The sequence below is a fragment of the Hylobates moloch genome, unplaced genomic scaffold (assembly GCF_009828535.3).
Source record: "Hylobates moloch isolate HMO894 unplaced genomic scaffold, HMol_V3 SCAFFOLD_2, whole genome shotgun sequence".
In the NCBI taxonomy this organism is placed as follows: Eukaryota; Metazoa; Chordata; class Mammalia; order Primates; family Hylobatidae; genus Hylobates; species Hylobates moloch.
In genome coordinates, this window is record NW_026652277.1 from 43890254 (window position 1) to 43913880 (window position 23627).

At 40.4% G+C, this 23627-nt stretch overlaps 1 protein-coding gene across 11 annotated transcripts in view; it reads left to right on the top strand.

Annotated features, from left to right (window-relative positions):
* The window catches only part of FAM13A (family with sequence similarity 13 member A), a 394397-nt gene that overhangs the window by 361989 nt on the left and 8781 nt on the right, over window positions 1-23627 (top strand). For 9 of the 11 annotated variants that reach the window (XM_058432961.1, XM_058432969.1, XM_032141067.2 and 6 more), the window contains 8 exons: window positions 2073-2220; window positions 10313-10526; window positions 11044-11182; window positions 11918-11999; window positions 13093-13313; window positions 13929-14012; window positions 21817-21912; window positions 23377-23460. In XM_058432961.1, coding sequence (XP_058288944.1) covers window positions 2073-2220; window positions 10313-10526; window positions 11044-11182; window positions 11918-11999; window positions 13093-13313; window positions 13929-14012; window positions 21817-21912; window positions 23377-23460 — 1068 coding nt within the window. The remainder of the gene's footprint in view (window positions 1-2072; window positions 2221-10312; window positions 10527-11043; window positions 11183-11917; window positions 12000-13092; window positions 13314-13928; window positions 14013-21816; window positions 21913-23376; window positions 23461-23627) is intronic. The other 2 variants (XM_032141285.2, XM_032141536.2) reach the window with 1 other exon arrangement.

A 23627-nucleotide genomic window follows, 5' to 3' on the forward strand; every position in this document is an offset into this window, starting at 1 on the left:
GTAGTAGAGAAAGAATGATGCTTCCATTTGTGTCTCTCCTGCCCCCAGACACCATGCTGAAGGCCCTTCATACCTTCTGACAGATCTTCGAAAGAACTTTGCAAAATTGCTATCACTTATGCCATTTTAAGTGTTAGGTAACAGAGGCTCAGAGAAGGGAAGCAACTCAGCCAGGGCACCAGGCTAGTAAATGTCAGCGCCACGCTTCAAACCCAGGTCTGCCTGTAAGTAAAACTCTTGTCCTTTCCATGGCATGAGGGCTTAAGTGACTTGATGTATGTTCCTCGTGAAGGAAGTACCATACTTTAAAAATGAAATCAGATTTCTAGTATTTTTTGATGTCTGTAAGGGTAATAAGCATTATAAATCGTTTTGAGAAAATGCTTATTTGCTGTATGCATATTCTTACTCTCTTTTGCTTCCCCCGCCCACACCCCCTCCCCCGCAACCCAGGCACACTCACGGATTGGTAACTGAGTGGCTTTGTAACTTAAAAAGCTGAGAACTAGATTTGGGCATTTAACCCTGGTCCACTTAGGCTTTAGCTTAAGGGAAAAATACTTTTTGTGACATAAATGCCTAATCTGGCTTTTTCCCCAGTAAACAAACTGCATTTTTAAGCTATCTTAAATCTCCAGATAGACTTGGCATTTCTATAAGACTTTAGTAGCTCATCAGGACCCGATTGATGGTATTTCATTTTATCCCAAATGTGAAGAAAATATGTCTCCATGCGTCATTTCATGGAAATATAATAGTAAAAAGCCCTGGCTATTCCCTGATGATTTCAAAGTGGGTTGGATAGCTATTAAAAGTAGCTGCAAGTCTTAAGTAGTGCTTTAAGCATAGGAACGTTTCTCATACATTAATGAAATCACTTATGATTTCCAGATGTTTTTAGTTTTCTCATTTAATGATAGTATATTTGCCAAAATACATTTCTAGTTACTCCTAAAGAAAATCTTGTGTACCCATCTGTGCTACTTAAGGAATACATTTGTGAGCAAACTGTTTCATAAACACTTTTGTTTATAATTGTATGAGACAGGGAAGAGTGACAATGGTTGAATTTACAAATTACTCAGAGAGCAAGGTTTAAAAAAAATTAATTCCAGTGCGGTTTGTTTAAACATAAAATTATTAATTTGAATATCAGTCTTTTGGGGAGGATTTCTCCATCCCTCAGATGTCCTAGCCTGGTGTGGGTGCCACCAATAAGCAAAACCAAGTGTAGCCAAGTATTTAATATTCAGAGTAGATGAATAGTAGGAAAATAAGTGACAGTTGCGTATTTGTAAGACATGAATTATGCATCACTGACTTGCCAGCTCTTGACTTTTTACTTAAAAAAAAAATTGCTCCCTGTGTAATTTTGGCTCATTTCCAGAGTCCCTATTCTTTACTGCTAGCTGAGATGAGACGCCAAACCCCTGTGCTGTTTGAATTTGCGCAACAATGCTTTATTAATACCCAGAGCTCCTCCATAAATAGTCTGTTCTCCCAATACTCAGTGAGAAAACAACCACAGGAAATCTGGGAATGTGCAGCTAGCCCCGCTTAATTGATCTAAGCAGCCAGGGCTGGCAGGGGAGCTTTCACGTACACAGCCTCTGTTGCTGGCTTGCAGGACTGTTTACCTAAGGGGCAAAGAAGTCCACCTGCGAAAGACACCATGTTGCTACCACAGCCTTAGCAACAGCAGTAGCCCGGTTTTCGTTGTTGTTGTTGTTGTTGTTGTTTACAGTAAGGAGAGCCATACTCCTTTAAGAAAACACCAAACTCCTTTCCCTCATTCCTGGCCCCAATCAGTAATCACCAAGACTGTCAGCTGCCTGCAGTTATCGGGAAGAGCAGCCTGGGGAAAGTTAAAGGAGCACAGATGGACAGTTGCTTTCTGCACGCAAGTGGCCAGCTAGGATCCGGGGGGCATCAAGCCATGATTTTTATTTCTGTGCTGGATGCATTAGCAGCTGTGACTTGGAAGGTTTTATCCTGAAGGAGTGGAATTGCTGCAGACGTTTTTGGGTTTTGGTGAGCAGTAGATATTTGGGGACATTGTGCTGTTATTGCAGAGCCCCACAATGAAGATCCAGGAGCATCCCAGCCTATCTGACACCAAACAGCAGAGGAATCAAGATGCCGGTGACCAGGAGGAGAGCTTTGTCTCCGAAGTGCCCCAGTTGGACCTGACTGCATTGTGTGATGAAAAGAACTGGGAAGGTAGGGTTGTCTGATACTTGGATGATTTGCTATCATTAAAGCATATATAAATAAGCACAAATGAGAGGCATGTAACTGTGTGAGAGTGTGGGTGAAAGAGCTATGCATGCAGAAGTAACTGCATTTCCAAATAACCGAAAATCCTTGACCTGTCATAGGAATACCTCAGGGTAAATGTTGCTGAGGGCAGTTGCAATCTAAGAAAGAAAATATGCTTGCCCTTTATCATAGTGTCACCTTGCAGGCCTTTTTTTTTTCTTTGTGACTCACCAGGAGTGCTGATACGTGCATGTCTTTTCCCCCTCGTAGTACCAAGCAGAGTAATAGGGAACCAGTATGCTTTTAGGATTTCTACCTTCTGTGACGCGATCTTCCCACTGCTGCATGCCAGTCGCCTGCCTCTTTCATGAAATCTCCTTCCCATTTTGGTTTGCTTTGTTTCTATGTTTGTTTTTATGGATAGATTTTTTTTTCAGGTTAGCAAATTTAAGGGATTTGCTTGTCAAAAAGAACACTGAATACATGCATCTTACTGAAAGCTTGTAATACAGTGAGTGCTTTAGATTTTTTTTTTTTCCTAGAGACTTTTGGTTGAAAACGTTAGAAATGTACTTGCGAGGAAGAAAAGAGTAGCCTTGTCAAAACTGTGTTTCAGGGAGGATATTGCAGCAGTTTTATCAAGCTGCTTATTCTTTCATTATCCATGTGTCTGCATCCAAACACATACCATTGTGGATCTTAAAATAAATGCCAGTCTACTTCTATACAGTACGTGCGTGACGGCTGCAAGGAGGAAAAAATTGTGCACCTGATTCCAATACAGTAGGATGACTTAACACAATGACTTACCAGGGGGTCTTAGCTGTGAAAAATCAGTCCCATTTCAGCACCTGGATCTCCTTGTCTTCTCTCCCTACCCCCTTTGCTCTCTTTCTTAACCAAGAAGTTATGTTAATGACCTTAGATGAAGGATCAAGAGGAGAGCTGAAAAGACCACCAGGTGAAAAAGAGTAAACCCCATTTCTGGCATCCAGAGCTTTAGTGAAAACAAACTGTTTTTTATTCTAGTTCTGTCCTTGAAATCTAAGAAACCTGTTCTAGTTATTTTTATATAATTAGGCAGTGGATTTCAGATTTTGTCAGATATTTTCAGCTCAAAATGTATTCACTGAGCAGCAAAAAGCAGGGTTGTTTAATTTGTAATTTCAGTTATATATTCCTGAGTACCTTTCTGTTCTTTCATCTTTGAGTACTGTGAAATAATCATGTTAGTTTTTAATTCATACATTAAAAACAACCTGTGCCCCCACCTCCCCCAAAAAGAGTCCCATAGTCGTCACTGTTACCCAAATAAAAGAAAAATACAGTAACCAAAAAACAAATGTTATATTTGCGTCTTAGTGATATGGTCTACCCTAAAGCTCTAGATAAAAACTAGGATTTTTGGTTAGAATTCAAATTAGCCACATTTTTTCTTTCTCCTGAAATGGACTCAGTTTGTTATTTTTATCTTGGTTAGTCATAAATTTATCGTCTCTCTCAGCCACTTAAATAATGCTGATATAAAGCTGAGAATACTCTTCAGAGTGACTGAAAGCCAGTTTATTAACATAATTTTATTAACATAATTTTCCTTCAGATAATAATTGAAGGAACCAACATTTCATTTTAGAAGTCTAGATGGATTTTTTTTAAAGTTATTAGAAAAAAATACATTGCATTTCAATAGGCTTGGGAAAGTGGATTGTGTATTCCAAGTAGTTTTTGAAATAACTTTAACTTTTTTTGTTTTTGTTTTGCCAATTACTGCGTTTCTTATTGAACGTACATATCTTTAAAATCTACATGAATTCACATCAAGGCCATTCTGATCATTTGATTACTGCTTTCAGTGACCTTTTTTTTTTTTTAAAGCTTATGTACTTATTGTAACTTTCCAAGTTACATTATAGCATTAATATAGCTATAAGTATAATGAAAGTAAAGGAATTTTTGCATAAGACGAGAGCAATAAGTCTGTCACTAAAATACCACCTTTTTTTATAGCTAAAATAAGAAAATTGTGTCTTTCCAGTAAGGAATAAACTTTGCACGAATTTGTGAATGTGAAGCCAGTGCAACAAAATATGTAAATGAAAGTCATAATTACCAAAAACCTCCTGAACCAGTATCCACCTACAAGCCCCCATCACCAGCCTTCAAGCCACCATTCCCTCCTTTTTGGTTTGGTTGCTCCTTCCCATCCCCATACCATAGCTCATACTTTCACACTAATGTGGAATCGCAGAATGTCAGGTGAAGCAATACTTACTGCAGAGGCGAGTACCAGCAGGCTATTCACTAAGTACTGCCCCTACACACGAAAATGATGTTCATTGGCTTCTGGGGTTCAGTATCAAGGAAACAAAAAGGGAAATGAAACTAACAAATAGATTCCGTAGGACATGTAGAATGGAACTCTCGCAAAGTGAATGTAGGATCCGAGTCTGGTCATGCTTATTGGCAAATACTAAGCATACTTTATCCTTTTTAAATATACATAGCTGTTTTATTATTTGATTTAGCCATATGACTATTATTACTAGGATTTCCAATCACCAGAGTTAAATGAATATACAAATTTAATGTACTATTCTGTGTTATTTAAAGCTCTTCAGAGTTGCATAATTAGAATGTTCCCAAGCAGTCAGTTATGTTGATTTGAGGATACTCCTTGTGTAAGTACTGGGGTTTAAGCAGTCAGCTACTCTATTCAGTATGTCCTGATGAAATTAAATTTAAAGGGGCATTTTAAGCTGGGCACGGTGGTATGCGCCTGTAGTCCCTACTACTTAAGGGGCTGAAGCAGGAGGATCACTTCAGCCCAGGAATTCAAAACCAGCCTGGGCAACATAACAATACCCCATTTCAAAAAATGGAGATGGGTGGTATTTTTAAAAGGGCATAAGATACTTCATATATCTAACTCATCACTTACTGCTTCTTGAAAATAACTTTGGAAAGGAAATTCTCTAAAAGTATCTTAGAAAAACAAGAGATCTTAAAAGATCTTCCACTTGAACCTTCCTATTATACAGATGAGAATACTGAGGCCAAAAGAAGAAAAATGATGATTCAGAGTAACAAAGTCTCCTCACTTGCACCTGATGCCTCTTTCTAAACAATGTCAGTTTTATATCCTTGTGGGCAATAGATCAAAGTGGTTACAAGCCAGATTCCCTGGGTTCAAATCCTGGCTCTGCTGCTTATCAGCTTTGCAACAAGTTAGTAAACCTGCCCTGGTTTTCACCTGAATTTTCCCATCTTTAAATAGGATGGTAACAGTAGGTAATAATGAATAGTAGATACAGTAGCATCTACTTAATAAGTTTATTGCAAGGATTAAATGAGCTAAAATATGCTAAGTGCACAGCACAGTATGGGCTTATAGTAGGCACTATGTGAGTGTCAGTTTTATCTTCCATAAATATTTCCAAGTATAGTTTCAGAAAAAATCAGCCTAAGTTTGCCTTCTTTGAAACCAGAGTGCAGTTTACCGAACGGCCTTGGATGGCTCTGAACACAAGAGGAATCGGTATTACTAGGTCCTCTACAGATTTATTAAGGATTAACCATGTCACACCAACCTCCTTTCTTTCTCTGATATTATTAATACTAGACTTTAGATTGGGGAAATGGTGCATTAGAAAAGACTTCACCTGGGCCTTTGACGGGGCCTGAATGATAGCCTGACTGTCAGAGAAGTGGGAGAGAAGACAGGTAAGGTAGTGAATTAGTAACTGATTAAGCAGCTGTTCTTAAATGTGTAGATAAATGGATCAAAGTCAACTCAGATGGGGGTATTCTCGTTAGGTAAAAAGTCCTCAGCCCTATCCTGTTCCACATATTTATTAATAATTGGAGCTATGAAGGGCTTGCTTATTAACTTTGCAAATAGGGACAAAGCAGATAAATCTAAGGATTACATTTGTGATTGATAAAGCTGACTATTCTGGTTCTTTCTAATTCTGTTGGTTAACAAGACTAATTGAACAATTTCATAGGACTAACATTGTTCTAAAGTTAAATTTTGGAACACTAAAGAAAATTTTATAAAATTCTTCCAGTAAAGAGCCTCCATCATGAGGCTTACATCTTTCTATGTCTGGGATGTCCAAATACCTCCTAGCTCAGCTGAGCAGAAAAACGGTTACATCTTGCCAAGGAGTAATGGCTCTAAATAATATAGTTGGAAAGGGAATGTGGAAAACATCGGCCCCCTTAATTCTGTGCAGATTTCTGAGAAAGCAATCATCCCAGTAGCCGGTTTTCTTTTGTATAGTAAGTGGATCCAGCCAGCTAAGCAGAGAGTAGCTATGTCCCAGTGACCATGTGAGCATTACTCAGAGGTATGTTCCCTCTTTCTACAGAAAATTTCCGTTATATCCATGTGTACTATAGTGTCTGAACTGGAACTCCCCCAGGACCTAGTCTTTTTTTTATTACTTCAGTAGCAAGCATGCAGCTTCTATCTCTGTTATTTCCGACCTGCTGCAATGTCAACTGACCTGGGTGGATTAATTTTTAATAGAGAGGCATGTCATACTTATGTCCAGAGTTCACTGTGACAAGACACATGACTAAAAGCAAAACTAACTGTACACAAGGAACTTTGGTCTAGATATGAAAATGCATTTATGTTCTGTGGTGGTTTAGCAAGACAGTCCAGTGTGAAGCCTCACATCCCTCCTGTTTCTCCCTTTAAATAATTTTCTTGCAACATCCCTATCTCTTTCCTTGCTCTAGAATTGCTAATTAGAATATAAAATATTTCCCAAAGTAGCAACTGGGAATGGTCAGGGAATGGTCAGTGAATACATCCTCAAAGCTGGCTCCCTAGGCAGGCAGTGAAATTGGACCTGTTGTCTACCACACTACCTTATTTCGTTCTTTGTTCTTGTTCTAGTTGAGGGCCAACTATCAAAACGTGAGTCTTGTGCTTGTGGATCATTTCAAACTAAAATGGGGAACAGTTTTATTGATCCCTTAGTTATACTGAACTGTGTATTACGTGTCATTTTATAACTTTTGAATAGAAGCCTTAAATTATAAGACTGTCAAATAACAGAAAAGAGAGAAAAAGGAGAGAATCAGGTAAGCATTTTGTGTTGCATAGATGAGAAACCTTTCACTTCTGTTCTACGTGCATACCTTTTTATTAGAGTTGAAACCCATAAAGTTTTACATTTCTCATTTTAAAATAAGTGAGTTCATTCACCCTAACTATATGCTTTAGGAGAAAATGTTACTGATAAGCTAGAATTACTGCAGCTGTGTATTTCTTGTATACCACGGGAGATGCTAGGAAAAGGACACATTTGATCTCCTTGTCAGTAAAGCAATTGATCAAGAATAAAGCCACAAAATAAAGCTGTGTTAACAAACAAGAAAACTGATGGATGGCCCTGCCATTAGCCACAAAGCATCAAATAATGATTATTCAGTTCCATGATTAGCATTTTATAGTGAATTCAAGATCAGTTTATCTTATCACACACTCTTATAAGTAAAAATTTGTATACACAGAGACCACCTAGTTGAAAAAGATGAGTTGTAACATTTTTAAGGAGATATTCTGCTAGATTCTAACACATTAAAGGGCTTCAGGATGTAAGGTAACACCTTTTAAACTAAGATTTTATGAATAGAAATGTCAAACTAACCAGCACACTCATATGCCAATATCAACATCAGACTTTGCTTTGCCAAAGCCCTCTGTCCCCAGGAAAGCTTCATGCCCTGCCCCCAGTTGCTTTGCTACTTTGCCACTCTGCGGTGAGCTTATTGCCTGCTGCATTACTGTTCAAGCCATCTTAACCCTTTCCCTCTCCTGGGGAAAGTCCTTGCAGAAAATTACTGGTGTCTTATGAAATATCATGACAGAGAAGATGCAAGCTGGTCAGTTTAATAGTTCCATTTTCTGCAGCTGACATGTTTTATTTTTTCTAGCGGTTGCTTTCCAGTCCCCCCTCCTTACTTCGCTGCTCAGTCCATTTTTTATTCTTTTATGCTGGTGGTTGGAGCTGCTTGTGCCCAAGTCCTACCACTTAGGAGGAGCAGACGGATAGTGTTAGTACAAATGATGAAACACCTCCTGTTCGTGTCCAGCTTTAGCCAGGCACATCTACCAGCATGTCCTCTGCCACGTTTTAAGCCTCAATAGATAAGAATCTGTCTTTAACACTGCTTTCATTTCTTAAAATATTTGTATTTTTATCTGCGTTTCCAGATAACCTAGTTCTCTTTAAATTTCGAGAACCTGTGGACTTCATTCCATATAAAGTTAATTTTTTTAATTAATGTGCTTATCCTCCCTATCTTATGGGGTCTACTAAAATCTCAGAAAATTGCCACTCTTATGGAAGCACTTGGCACATTCTAAGTTGAAGCACTGATCTAGAAATCAGGAGACTTAGCTTCCAGACCCACCTCTTGGGGTTTCAGTTTCCTTATCTGTTACCTGCTGGGTTGGATCAATCGTTGTCAAACCTGGCTGCACATGAGCATCACCTGGACAGCTTTTAAACTTGCGTGTGTGAGGGGCACATACCTAAATATTGTTGACTTGGATGGTATAAGGAGCCTGCGTGCTGGTAGTCATTTATATTTCCCTGTGTGACTTTAATGTGCGGCCAGGATTGAGAAATCACAAAATTAGTTGAGGTATGAAGTCACACCCAGCTGTAACATTCTAGGATTATATATTTTTAAATAGAAGCCTGAATAAGCACTTATTTAAGATAGTTTTGCACATTTTATAGTATGATAGGTAGAGGAGCAACTGTTCCATGATTCAAAGTCTAGGAATCCCAGAGTTTAAGATCATAGCCAAATTCTACCCTTGTGTAAATCACAGTAATCCACAAGTAAATTTCAAGCATAACTCATTCTATAATGCAAACATTACAAATGAAATACCTTCTATCATCGACATCTATTTTTTAAATCTTTTAGATGGGATTTTGTTTAATGAGGAAAGGAGTCTATTGAGGTAAGTCTTGCAGTAAATAGAAGTAGACAGTTGCCCTCTTCCTTCCCTAAATGGCAGATCAAGATTTTGTGCTGAGCGTGTTTTTTTTTTATTTTTTATTTTTTTTACAGATTATCTAAACTGATTTGTACAGATTTGTCCTTTGTAAGGTGTTCATTTTTCTTCTGTTGGCTAATTTATGTATGCATCTCACTCTAACTGGAGTCTTGAGCAGCTTCTGAAGTTTCAAGCGTAAAGCATGCATCTTAAATGTGCTAATCCCAACACACTTAAGCAGAAGCACACAAAACAGCTTACTGGATGACCTCAAGGGAAGTTATAAACTCCTAAATACATAGGCTCTCTCAAGATTGATGTGGTTCCTTAGCTTGACTCCTCAGTTGTTTAGTGAAGGATGTACAGCCGTGATACCAAATATCTCCCCACCAACACATTTTCTTTTCTTTGTTTGTTTGTTTGTTTGTTTGTTTGTTTTTTGAGACAAAGTCTCACTCTGTCGCCCAGGCTGGAGTGCAGTGGTGCAATCTCTGCTCACTGCAAACTCCACCTCCTGGGTTCAAGCGATTCTCGTGCCCCAGCCTCCCCAGCAGCTGGGATTACAGGCATCCGCCACCACACCCAGCTAAATTTCGTATTTTTAGTAGAGATGGGGTTTCACCATGTTGGCCAGGCTGGTCTCAAACTCCTGACCTCAGGTGATCCGCCCGCCTTGGCCTCCCAAAGTGCTGGGATTACAGGCATGCACATTTTCTTTTCATTGATGCCATCACGTGGAAGAGTTTTTATCACTAATCGACTGGGCTTCCCCCCTTCAAGGCTCCTCCTCAGGGTAGCCCTAGCAAATTCTCTTTGGAAAGCCAGTGAGAATGGAAACGAGAGGTAGGTAGATGATGGCTGTCAGACATATTGGTGATTTCAGTTGGGGCGTGGTGTCCTTAGTCTGGACCTTAGCTGTAAAATGAGAAACAATTCAATGGACAGCTTCCTAAAGCATCTGGGAAGCCTGGGAAACACTTGTGTTTTAAAGAACAACCCTGACCTCTTACTGCCCTTATTTTCCAGAGCCTGCCCCTGCTTTCTCCTCCTGGCAGCGGGAGAACAGTGACTCTGATGAAGCCCACCTCTCGCCGCAGGCTGGGCGCCTGATCCGTCAGCTGCTGGACGAAGACAGTGACCCCATGCTCTCTCCTCGGTTCTACGCTTACGGGCAGAGCAGACAATACCTGGATGACACAGAAGTGCCTCCTTCCCCACCAAACTCCCATTCTTTCATGAGGTATATTTCTCTGTGTTGCTGATAGGCAAATGCATCATCCCCACAACATCAGAAAAGATAGGAATGGCACTGATAGTGAATAATTTTTTTTTAATTAAGTCGTGAGCCTGTGGAGCAACATATTTGAAATTCTCCATCCTAGGACACAAGCCATGTTGTAGTTTCCCATTTGAGCTTTGGCCCAACTGTAACATATATATTGAATTTTCTTAGCATCTCCTTTCCAAAGCGCTCTCCAATTCAGCTCTTTTAGGCCCACAGGAAAGGTTGATGTTCAGTCCTACTTTGCTAATTATAAATGTGAGCTAGAAAGCCTAGATGTACTTAATAGGTGGGACATACCCAGCTCCAGTGGATCACTCAAGTGTCTTTTATTCAAGAGGAGAGAGGCTGTTTTGTCTCCGTGCTGCTTCCCACCCCACCACCACATGCCACATGGTGTCCCACTTCCCCAGGGCCCCTCTAGGCAAGCAGTGACTGCTCCTGGGGAAACTGACGCAAGTCGTACTCTTCACAGGCGGCGAAGCTCCTCTCTGGGGTCCTATGATGATGAGCAAGAGGACCTGACACCTGCCCAGCTCACACGAAGGATTCAGAGCCTTAAAAAGAAGATCCGGAAGTTTGAAGATAGATTCGAAGAAGAGAAGAAGTACAGAGTAAGTGTCCCCTCATGCTGTTCTTTTCGCCTCATCCTCTCCCTGGACATGGCAGCGTTTCAACAACTCAAAGAAATGACGAAAGGTTAAGGGAGGCTTCTAGGGAATCTTACAACAAAAAGGCAGTAAACCCTGGATAGTACACCCTGATAAACCCCAGTCATTATGTATCAGCATTTTCCTTGCACAAGTGTATTCTTTACGGAAAAAAAAAAAAAGGAAAGTCTACATTTTATAAATTAATCAGTAAGCAGGAACTGGAGAAATTGTTGAATGAAATCCTTTGTTTGACTAAAATTTAATTCGATATTATCTTCTGAAATCTTGTTAGTACTGAGCTCGTTCTGCTCTCAGCTCTGTACCACAAGAGTGGCAAAAAGGCATTTTCGTGATGGTTGCTGAGCAAAACATCATATACCCCTCTGTTTTCTACACTGTTCGTCTTACAGTTGAACCCTACAAATAATGGCAAGGGGGTCATGGACCTCACAGAAGTCCCTGATCATAAGGATGCATTTTGCCTCTGAGGAATTTTTTGAAAGCATCACAATAACCAAATATAAAGAAGGATAATGGAATTACATTTGTGACATTTGCTCTGATTGGTCATGTTTAATTTCTTATTTTGATGGGGCTCAACTTTTCCTTCCTATTTAAAACAAAAATGATCATCAAACACTTCTTCCTTTCCCTGCTCCAGTTCCAAAGCATTTACTCTAGACTTCCTTTTCTCAGCCTTCCCACAGCGACAAAGCAGCCAATCCAGAGGTTCTGAAATGGACAAATGACCTTGCCAAATTCCGGAGACAACTTAAAGGTGGGTAAAATTCTGGAGCTGTGGCTTCTGTACAACAAGCCAGGTGCAGAATCTCTCACCACCTCTCCCGCTGAGTGCCACTGCTAAGGCATTCCCCAGTCCTTAAAGATGCTTCCCAGCACTCTCAGCTATTCAGAGTGACCACTTCCCCAGGTCTTCACATGGTCTCAGTCATAGGGCAACCAGATCAGCTAAGAGGCGAATTCTGCAGCATTTCTTCATTTCCCTGGATCACTAATAGAAGGATGATGGTTTCAAGTCAGCATCTCTCAAACACCTGTTTAATCCAAGTCTCCATTTGCTGTGGTGGTAGAAGCAAACAAGTAGACACGGAGATGAATCTGCAAAGGGTTTGGCCTCCATCCCTCAAAGAGATTCCCATCTTTTCAGAGACATAGTCATGTAAACAACTAAATAGAATACAAAGTGAACCTAATTTCAGAATAAGGTATGTAAGTCATACAGAAAAGGTTGGCCAGTAGTTGGGCATTAGATCACTAAATACCTTTAACCACTGAAGGAGCAAGGATGCCACATTCTGAGGGCATCATACAGGCTGATGGGGCTAAAGCTTTCTCAGCAATTAGTGTTAGAGAAACATTCCATGTAATCAAAGAAGACGTTACCATTCTCTCAGGTTTTACATAATCAGGGATTTCTACTGATACTGTAACTATATACTCTCTGAAAAAAGACAGAATAAGTTATTGATACTACAGAAAAACAATTTGTGTTGGGCAGACATCAAATCTCATATATCAGGCCAGGCACGGTGGCTCATGCCTGTAATCCCAGCACTCTGGGAGGCCGAGGCAGGCGGATCACGAGGTCAGGAGATCGAGACCATCCTGGCTAACATGGTGAAACCCCGTCTCTACTAAAAATACAAAAAAATTAGCCGGATGTGGTGGTGGGCGCCTGTAGTCCCAGCTACTCAGGAGGCTGAGGCAGGAGAATGGCATGAACCCAGGAGGCGGAGCTTGCAGTGAGCCGAGATCGTGCCACCGCACTCCAACCTGGGCAACAGAGTGAGATTCCATCTCAAAAAAAAAAAAACTCATATCTCTCTCTACCCCCAAATCTTCTCAACTAGAATCAAAACTAAAGATATCTGAAGAGGACCTAACTCCCAGGATGCGGCAGCGAAGCAACACACTCCCCAAGAGTTTTGGTTCCCAACTTGAGAAAGAAGATGAGAAGAAGCAAGAGTTGGTGGATAAAGCAATAAAGCCCAGTGTTGAAGCCACATTGGAATCTATTCAGAGGAAGCTCCAGGAGAAGCGAGCGGAAAGCAGCCGTCCTGAGGACATTAAGGTGTGATGATTCTGTGAAGTGCTAAGCCCTAAGCCATTGCAGTCAATGTGGTAGAGACACAGGGCGTGCCACGTGAATCCCAGTGGGAAGATGATGCCTTGTTAAGCCTTCCAGGCTGTTATGTGTCTAGAGAAGGTGATGAAACAACTGCAGAGTGCGTTAACTGTGGGTGCTTTGGTTTTTGACTACAGATTGAAAACAAAACTCTATTGTATAGATTACAGAATGAACTTGTTTAGGTTAATAGCTGGTTTTGTGATTCCGAGGTAGAAGGATTAGAGACATACCTTTGGGACCATGTAACGTATAACCGTCGTCATTGCTTGGGCCATTAAGCTAAGCCCCATGTGCCTCACAGCCCTGCTTACCTCAGTGTTCACCGTACCTTTGCTGCCATGAGGGAGATCCAAGTGGCTGATGATGATTCTGCTGTGCTGGCCACGTTTCTCCCAAGAGCTCAGGAGTAGCCCATTTCTAAATGAACTTTGGATAGAGCTAGGGAGAGCTCTTAGATGAGGGTTCTTTTTAGCCTTGCTTTAGTAATTTAAGTAAAGAAGTTGGAACGTTCACAAACATTTTCCTGTCTTTCAATTCTCTATCCCTGTGTTTATACAGGATATGACCAAAGACCAGATTGCTAATGAGAAAGTGGCTCTACAGAAAGCTCTGTTATATTATGAAAGCATTCATGGACGGCCGGTATGTGATGTTGTAAATTTTCTGATTGGGGTCAATTATCTGGCTTTAGAAATGGATTTTCTGTGTTCAGTATTTCACAAATGGGGTTCCCTAATGTTTGCTTTCTTTACTTTTAGGATAAAGGAGGTTACTATATATTTACACCATAACTAAGCTTTCTGAAGCCTTAGCCAATAAGAAAGTTCTATCTAGTAGATGTTGAACGTACTTGGGTTCCAATGAAAAATTTGTTTGCAACTAAAATTTAGTCATTAATGTACCGCTTTAAAGGAAGGAATGGTGGAAGGGCCAGGGGTCGGAGGGGCAGAGTATAGGGCATAAAGACCCCTGGAGTTTGAAGACTTCCCTGTCCCTAGGTCTCCCCCAATAAGCCGTCACTGTAGGCTTCCTCATCCACAAAATGAAAGGTGTTAAACTAGAATGATCCGCCTTAAAATTCAATCTCTCTACAATGCAGTGCAACTAGTGTTTGTCTATAAAGAAGTTCCAGCTGCCATTCAGAACCAGAAGTGTGAGGAATCCAAAATACGGCTTTGCCTTTTCATAACAACGGGAAGCATTTGAGGTGGCTTGCTATTCAGCAAGCATTGCTTGAATGTTTGTTGTTAGCTGTGGGGGAAACGGTAGCATGATAGGCTTCTGCTCTCTCCCTTGAAGAACTTTTCATCAGACATCCTTCTTGTCAGTCACTGTTAATAACCTTTTGTTCATAATGTTGTCAGAGACCTAACAAAACAAGTTTTTAAAAGCAGGTGTAAGGAAGCATGAACTTTAAGTTCACTGCTTATTTTTATATAGCCAAAAAGTATAGATCTCTTTTTCAGTCTTGGCCATGACTGTATGATAGTCTTTTCATCTAAAATATGCTCTTTTAAATAAAGAAGGTTCCAGAATAATTCACTAGACTCTAAGGTGTGGGAGGTCAGGGATTCTGGGCTTTGTTCACCTAGTGGTGACCCCAGTCCTCAGTGTCTAGCACAAGACCTGAGACATGACACAGGCCCAATAACTATCTGTAGAATGTCTCCTTGGTGGCATTTTAATTCTGAATTTATCAGGTTTAAATGTAAAAAAAAAAAAAATGCTGGCACTGATGATGATTTATTCTGCTGGCCTGCCCCTGCAGTGGAAAAATACTGACACTCTGGGATAATGTTCATGTTTCAGCCAAGCTTTGTTTGGAATTTCTTTAAAGGCATTGAACCAAGTAGTAAATGCTGTAGAGCTCAAATACATTGTGAAACTTTCTCCTTCTCCACTGGAATATTCAAAATGTGTAGAGGCAGAAGTGAACTTCTTTTATCAGAGAGACACTCCTTCTCCACAATAGGCTCGGAACCCTAAAGTAGAGATCTCTGTGTAGCCGTCTGGTAGGCCTCATGGAGAAGGTGTGTTTTCCTTCTTGAACATTTCCTCTTTTCCTTCTGTGGATTTGGGTTGTGACTTTGATAGACACCTTTAAGGACTTCCATGCCCAAGGCCCTTAAGAGCTCACAGCTGTCTTCTAGATAGACTTAACCTTGCTGCCAATTGAGTATTTTGTGTGCTGTAGTATTTGTTGCTCTGAGTTGGGAACAGATTCCCTCATTCAGCCTGGACTGGGTCAGACACGTAGAATTGGCAGACCCAGATTCAAAACTCAGCCCCACTGAGATTAGCTGTATGACATTGGGCTGCTTAGGTAACCTCTCAGAGCCTTGGTGCTTTGTCTATATAATAGATATCTGTTATAGATTGCCAAGGACATTAAATGATGTTACAGACACACACACACAGACGTTTATCTGTATATACTTACCTGTAGGATGTCTGTCACTGAGGAAGTGGGGTGGGGTGGCTTTTACTGGGCTTGCACAGTAAATGATAGTTTTCACTTCTGTTACAATTACATGTTCTACTCTCTGTGGCCTCCTTCTGATTAAATGATTAAATCAGGCGAAAGAATGTGCATTTCATAGCCCTCTTATCATTAAGCATATGAACTATTATTCTTGGCCCTGCCTTATTATTCTCTTTCATCACTCTTTCAGGTGGGTCCGGATTCTAGCATCTCATAGGGCGGGGAACGAATGCTCTAGGAAATTTGAGTGTCATTCATTTCTGGTCCAGGGCCAAACTCTCTGCCTCTCTCTATTTGGAACATGATGCTCCAACCTCCTCAGGAAAAGCAGAGTTTATTTGATATCTGGCCAGTCTGAAAAAAAAAATCAAAGAGTAAACTTTTAATTCTTAGATTTGTGGTGTTACCATGGACCCTGGACTGTAAATACCATGTGGACGCCACTCTTCTTAGAAGAAAAATACATGTACTTCCAGAGTTAAACTATTGTTCCCAACCCCAATTTTTTAGAAAAGCAGGGGCTCAAAACGCAATGGATTTTTTTCTGAGTCTACAGATACTGATTTAAAAGGGCACTAACTACTAAAATCTTAGGCCAAAACTGTAATCAGCTGCTTCTGTACATTTTTAGCAAAGCTGTTTGCTTTCTCAGGGCACTGTGAGGGCACTCTGCAGAGTCACACATATCTAAACACAAAAACACTCAGTTATACACAGGCATATAATTCCCTATTATTAAAGTGCGTCCTCTTCAATATTTAAGAATCTTCTCATCAAAAGACCATGTCACAGAAGTGCAGTAAATAACTACATGTCACTGTATTACTGTCTGTGTATCCCACTATTTGATAATGACCATAGAGGGGAGAGAATGGGTTACCTGATCAAAACCAGAAGCATACTCCATCTGATCTTCCTCAATGGAGTATTTTAATCTTATGTTTTTAAACCTTGAGGACCCTAAATACAGCCATGTTCAAATTTAAATGCAAATTCTGGAGCCATTTATAAATATTCTCCTTTGGGTAGCTGCTGTTTTAGATTTTCTGATCTTTATACAGTCTGTTATGATAACCTGATAATGAAGAGAGAGTTGCCATTTTTCAAATTAATAGGCCAAGAATGCAACAGTTATAAGAATCCATCCCATTTTGTCTTCTCCTTCTAGCAGTTTGATGATTCAGAGGTATACCCCTCACATACAAACTCAAACTACTTCTTGTTTTACTAAGGAGAATTTGAGGCCACATAGTTTGTCTATGACATAATTTCTCACAAAGTTATGTTTCTATGACACTGTTCATAAGCACAGATTTTTGTAAATTCAATATAGGCAAACTTTCAGCTTGGAAGGCAGAATTCTTTGTATCATGAAGACAACTTGGCCAAACCCTATTAGAGAATAATGCTACATCTCTATGCTGTATTGACTGCACTATATTGATGATGCTGTATGGATGCGCTATTGATTGAGCATCCCAGATCCAAAAATCATTACAGTTAAAGATCCTGCTTCTTATTTGTGAAAGAAAACAACTGGAAGTTCATAAACCTGGGATCTGGACCCATCTCTGTGGCCTTAAGCAAATCATTACTCTCTCTCTGGTGCTTAATTTTATCATCTAAAAAATAAGACTTTTCTAGCTCTTAATATTTCATAGTTCTAATTTATCTTTAAAGTAAATATGTTCATTTTACCTTTCACCTTTGTGGTTTTGTCAGGTAACAGCAACTAAAGTGATGTTTCAGTAGGGAAGAGTTTTATTTGAGGCTAAGACCAAAACCATCACAAAAGATAAAGGCAGACAAATGCAGCTGCCTAATCAGGCCTTTTCAATTTCTGTTCAAGACTTGCCATTAATTAAATGTGGATAATTATCGGCTAGTGTTCCCTTTATGTTTTGAAATATCTGAAACTTACGGGAAAACCAAATAGGGTAGTAAAAGACCAGTAAATGACAATTTATTTGAATCATAAGGAAAGACGGAGTGGAAGTGCTGCTTTCTCCCCTTAGATCTTCACATCTGGATATTTATGTTGTTTGACTTATGTGCAAAAGTACATCTTAATGATAACCCTAGTTCCACATATTGGAAGACTATTCAGCACTATCACTTTAAGTAAAGTTTTGAAGCTAGAGGAGTGAACGTATTTTGAAGGGATAATATACTACATGACTGGCCTAAAGTCATTTCCAAGCAATTAGGAAGCATAAAGATTTTCTAATTTGAATTCTGCAATTTACCATTCAGGAAACTGAGGCTGAGAGAAGATCAGTAGCTCATTCAGAGCCCTATTCTTGGTGGGCAGCAGAATCCCTGAGCAGCTGATGAGTCAAGAATAAGAGATGTCAACTCAAACGGTTTTCCTGTGGTTAGATTTAATAGCTCTTTTTTGACACTTCAGCGAAGGTCCTGCTTTGTTCATATAACTAGGGATTAAATTTTGACCCCACTCACAAACTCTGAGCACTGATCATTATTATGATGGGTAAAAGTTGCATTAACTTTTAGTATCACTGAGCCTTTGGCTTCAAATATATATTATGAAAATGATTATGATAAAAATCAGGTCGTTATTCTTACCTTTCTCTTACCTCAGACTTAAAGATCTTTGATATTTTTGGTGCTTCTGTTAAATGACAACGGTTTTGTGGAATCATGAGTTTTAACTGTCCATAGTCAAAAACACTGTATTTTGTCAGATCACCCACAGGTGATTAGTTCCTGGGGGTCACTAATTGAAAACATGAGCGATTTGTAGAAAATCTAAATATCAACGTCATGAGCCAAAGAATTAAGCCAGTGATCTTCCTCATCTACTCCAAGTAGAAAACTTCGTTTTTGGAACAAAGAGTAAGAAAGGAGATTGGTTTCTGTCAAATTTGTCATAGCTGGTTGGTTTTACTTTGGTCTTCTATTACAGTCCAAAGATGTTTCTGCCAAATAACTAGTAATGGATGCTAGTTCACAGTGGGGATGCTGGCTGGTTCCTATTTCTATTTTTAGTATGTCTTTGGTTACTCAACCATCTATTGTTTATCTTGCACGTTATATTTCACCATGTGTCACGTGCTGACATTAGGATGCACCTTAATCTCATCTGCAACGTATTCTATATCTTGTGTTTAAAAGATTATCTCATGTGTCTCAGTCCTAAATTCTGTCATTTTACATGTGACATTGTACAAGTCATTTCATTTCTGTTCCTCACACTTATTTGTGGCTGTTGCACTTTTGTTGAAGTACAGGTTGAGTATCCCTTATACGAAATGCTTGGGACCAGAAGTGTTTCAGATTTTGGATTTTTTCAGATTTTGGAATATTTGCATTATACTGATTGAGCATCCCAAATCCCAAAATCTGAAATTCAAAATGTTCCAGTGAACGTTTCCTTTTGGCATCACGTCAGTACTCAAAAAGTTTCAGATTTTGGATTTTCAGATTTGGGATGCTTACCCTGTATAACATAAATGCAGAAAAGAGCCCAAATTATAAACATACGTCTTGATGAAATTTCACAAAGTAAACACACCCAGGTAACCAGCACCCAGATCAAAAAACAAAATGTTGCCGATCCTCCAGAAGCCTTGCTCATGGTCCCTTCGTCAGTACCATGACTCAAGGTTCCACAGAGGAAAACCACTATCATCTAACTCTGTGGATTTTTCTTATTCTTGACCTTTATGTAAGTGGAATCTGACAGTATGTTTTGTGTCTGGCATAATTTACTCAGTTTTATTATTATGAGGTTAATCCATGATGTTGTATATAGCTGTGATTCACTTATTCTCGTTGCTGTGTAGTATTTAATTTGGGGAACATACTTTATTCTACCACTGATGGGCATATGGGCAATTTCTGGCTTGGGACTATTTCCAGTTTGAGATTATAGTGCTGCTATGAGCATTCTTACATATGTCTTTTGATGAACTTAAGGCCACCTTTGTTTGGTATATACTTAAGAGTGGAATTGATGGATCATAGGTTCAGCTTAGTAGGTACTGCCAAATAGTTTTCCGAAGTGTTTCGCTCTTACCAGCAGTGAAGGAGAGTTCCAGATGTTCAACATCCTTGCCAGCACTAGACACAGTCTTTTCCTTTGAGCTCTGTGGTAGGTGTGTAGCGGGTGACATCTGTGGTTTGATCCTTAGTCTTCTTCTGTAAAATAATTTGGGTCCCTTCTAGTTTTGACAGTCATTGCTTATAAAATTATAAATCTCCTCATGATATAGTAGATAGTAGAAGCAGGAAAATAACCAATTGCCCATTAGTTATCTGATAACAGAAGTGCAAGAAATAAAAGGTTGTTATTCTTCTTGATCTTATTCTAACTTGTCAAGTTTATCCAAAGCACACTTGCTGTTGATCACTTTGAGAAAGACAAATACAAAAGGCAACAAAGGATCATCCATTTCTTCATAATCCAGAGTCATCTTTGAAGTTGAAGGCTCAAAAAACCCGTAAAAGAAATGGTCAAAGCTAATGCTACTTGCCTTCCTTACCTCTAAAACTCTTGCCTTATTATATGTGAAATAGTAAGAGAATGCAGGAGACAAACAGCTAACTTGAAACAAAGATACTTCATCTCATTCCCCATTTAAGTAACCAATGGGACTGTATCTGTGAATCAGGCACACCTATTTATGTCTGAAATATTTATTCACTCATTTGACTGATATTCATGGAATATTTCCATGATGTCAGGCACTGAAATAGTTACTAGGAATACAAAAATATAAACTGCTCTCAAGGGGCTACAGTCTCAAGGAGGAGACACGTGTCAACATATCGCTACAGTAGAGTGTAAAAGCATTTATGAAATTACAGGGTATGCCCGGGGCAGGGTGGTGATACAAAGGAGAGAATGGGTGAGTCTCCCAGAATGGGGGATGTTGGAAGAAGGCTGCACAGGGAAGTGGCTCTTCATCTGGAAATTGCCAAACAAAAGAGCAAAGAGGAAGCCATGGCAGGGTAGAGGGAATTAGACAAGAAGGTTGAGACAACCTACTTTATTTCTGAAGCTTGAGGTATGATAGGGAGGAGAAACAGCAAATAGAGTATGAGGAGCTTCCAATACTGTACCAGGGAGTTGAGTATGATTCCTCCCCACTGCCCGGAGAATCAGTCCTTTAAACATTTTTTAGCCCTGTGCCAGATTTTAGGAATACACAGATGAATCAGTTCATGTATTTTTCATCAAATGTTCCTTGAATACCCACTGTTTGCCAGAATCTTGTTCTTAGAAATATAATTTCATAGAGGAGAAAGACAAGTAAATGAATTATATGATACGACGTTTTTTTTTTTTTTTTGAGACAGAGTCTTTCTCTGTCACCCAGAGCAGTTGTGTGATCTCGGCTCACTGCACCCTCCGCCTCCTGTGTTCAAGCGATTCTCCACCTCAGCCTCCTGCATAGCTGGGACTACAGGCACCCACCACCACACCCAGCTAATTTTTTTTTTTTTTTGTATTTTTTAGTAGAGACAGTGTTTCACCATGTTGGCCAGGCTGGTCTCGAACTCCTGACCTCAGATGATCTACCCACCTCGGCCTCCCAAAGTGCTGGGATTACAGGCGTGAGCCACCATGCCCGGCCTACATGATATGTCTTATAGCAAATATATGCTTTCACTTTCCCTGGGCTCAGAAAATAGTCATCTGAGAACTCTGAACCTTGAGTTTTAAGCAGGAAGCAGGAACCTAAGAATGATCCTAGTTTGGATTTAGAAAAAGCAATACTACCAGTGGAGTGACTTCCATTGATCTGCAGCTGAACTAGGTAATCTGAATATTTATTGAATAAATAATATTATCAGTTTAAATAAATTCTGTGAGGGTAGTAAGACTTAAGTTGCATCATCTAGAGTTTCTCTAGAATTACAAAGCCCCAGAGCATGCTTAGACAGCCGGTCGTGACTCCCAGCAGCAGGCTTCTCATAGCTCTCATTCTTGCTTCTCAGGTAACAAAGAACGAACGGCAGGTGATGAAGCCACTATATGACAGGTACCGGCTGGTCAAACAGATCCTGTCCCGAGCTAACACCATACCCATCATTGTGAGTAGAATACCTTCCCATGGCTGGTACAACACCTTTCCGCTTGAATGGGCCCTGGATATATGAATAGGGCCCTAACCTGCTTTCTCATTAAAGAATAGGCTTTAATTGCTGAGTCAGCCATTACTATCCATGGCTGGCCCACAAGCTTGAGGAATGAAGACTTTATCAAAGACCCCTGAGGCTACATTTGTTAAAAATGGGCAAATCTGAAGCTGATAGAATTTATTTTTCCCTTTTGGAGGACATGCTTTGCCCAAAAGGCATGTACATCCATCGGATATGCTGGGCCAGAGACGGAGCACCAAGGGGGTAGGGCTGCACTTTCTCCAGGCCTCTTCACTCCGAAGAGTGCTGCTCTGATCCCAAGACCCTCTGCTCATAGTCCCTCCCATCCAAGAGAGGGATAACTCCCTTGGGAATTGTGTCCAGGGAGAAAATCCTCTGAGAAACAAGAGAGAGGCCCTTCTTGGAGGATGTGGCAAGGTGTAGGAAAGGAGGCTGCTCATTGCTGCCAGTGGCCACCATCCTTAAACTTTGCTGCTTTTGGCTCCTGGATTTTGACTTTGTCAAGAGTAGGGAGCAGCAGCTTGCCTTCAGCGACAGGAAAGTCTTTAGGGCCCAGCCACCTGCTCCCATCCCTCATCCCAGTCTCAGCGTTTCCACCCCCAGCTTATGAGTACGGCGTTCTGCCCTGTCCATCTCTTAGGGAAACATTTGCCTCTGTTTCAGTCCTCCCATCTCCTCTGCTGGCTTTTAGGCTCTTTAGCAGACACAAACTCACTTTGATGTGGCCGTTGCAATACATACTCATTTTAGCTGCTGCTCCTGTCTGGCCCAGCCTTAAATGCCCTTCTTATTTCTAGGCCTAGAATATTGTCTATTTCTTTTAACAATGTATTTAATGAAGAAAGGAGGGTCCAGAGATCTCAGCCAGGTGTATTTGAAGAAAGCCACTTTAATGTATTCTGGAGGAATGTCGTAAACTAACAAAACGATTAGATCTAAGGAGTTGTTTTCATTCTCCAGGCAGGAGAATGAAGTCCCTAAGAAGGGTGAACGTGCAACAGAGAAGTCAGCTCCCCTTTGTATTGCTTTCTGAGCTTATGATTCTCCTTAGCTGACTACAGCCGAAGTGTTCTTGTGGTTACTGTGATTGGCAGGGGCAGCGATGGGAGGCAGGTGTTTCTCCTCGGGTTTCTTCTGCGTGTCTGCCGGATATACTCCTGTGCTGTTCTTGCTGTACTCTGTCCTCCTTGATTTATGTGTGTGGGCGCTGAAGGGAAGCAGCAACTTGGAAAAAGAACTTTTGTTGTTTCAGGTTTTCCTGGGTGTGTTTGGCAGGGAGGGGTAAGAATGCAGAGTTAAAAGTTAATAAATACTGGTGAGGTCAGAGGAAGCCGAGAGCTGGAGGGAAAGGGAAAGGGGTTCGGAATGTAACCTACTTGTTAACACCTGTCACAGGGTTCCCCCTCCAGCAAGCGGAGAAGCCCTTTGCTGCAACCAATTATCGAGGGCGAAACTGCTTCCTTCTTCAAGGAGATCAAGGTGAAGACCCCAGCTGCTAACCCATTGCTAAATCCGCACCAGTTCCCTCCCTCCTCCCCTCCCCTCTGGTGAATGGAAAGGGGGTGTGATCGGGCCTTTTGGTGGTGGCTTCTTATAGCATTCCCTAAAAATCAGTAGCTGTATATAACCAACTTTGAACAGTTCCC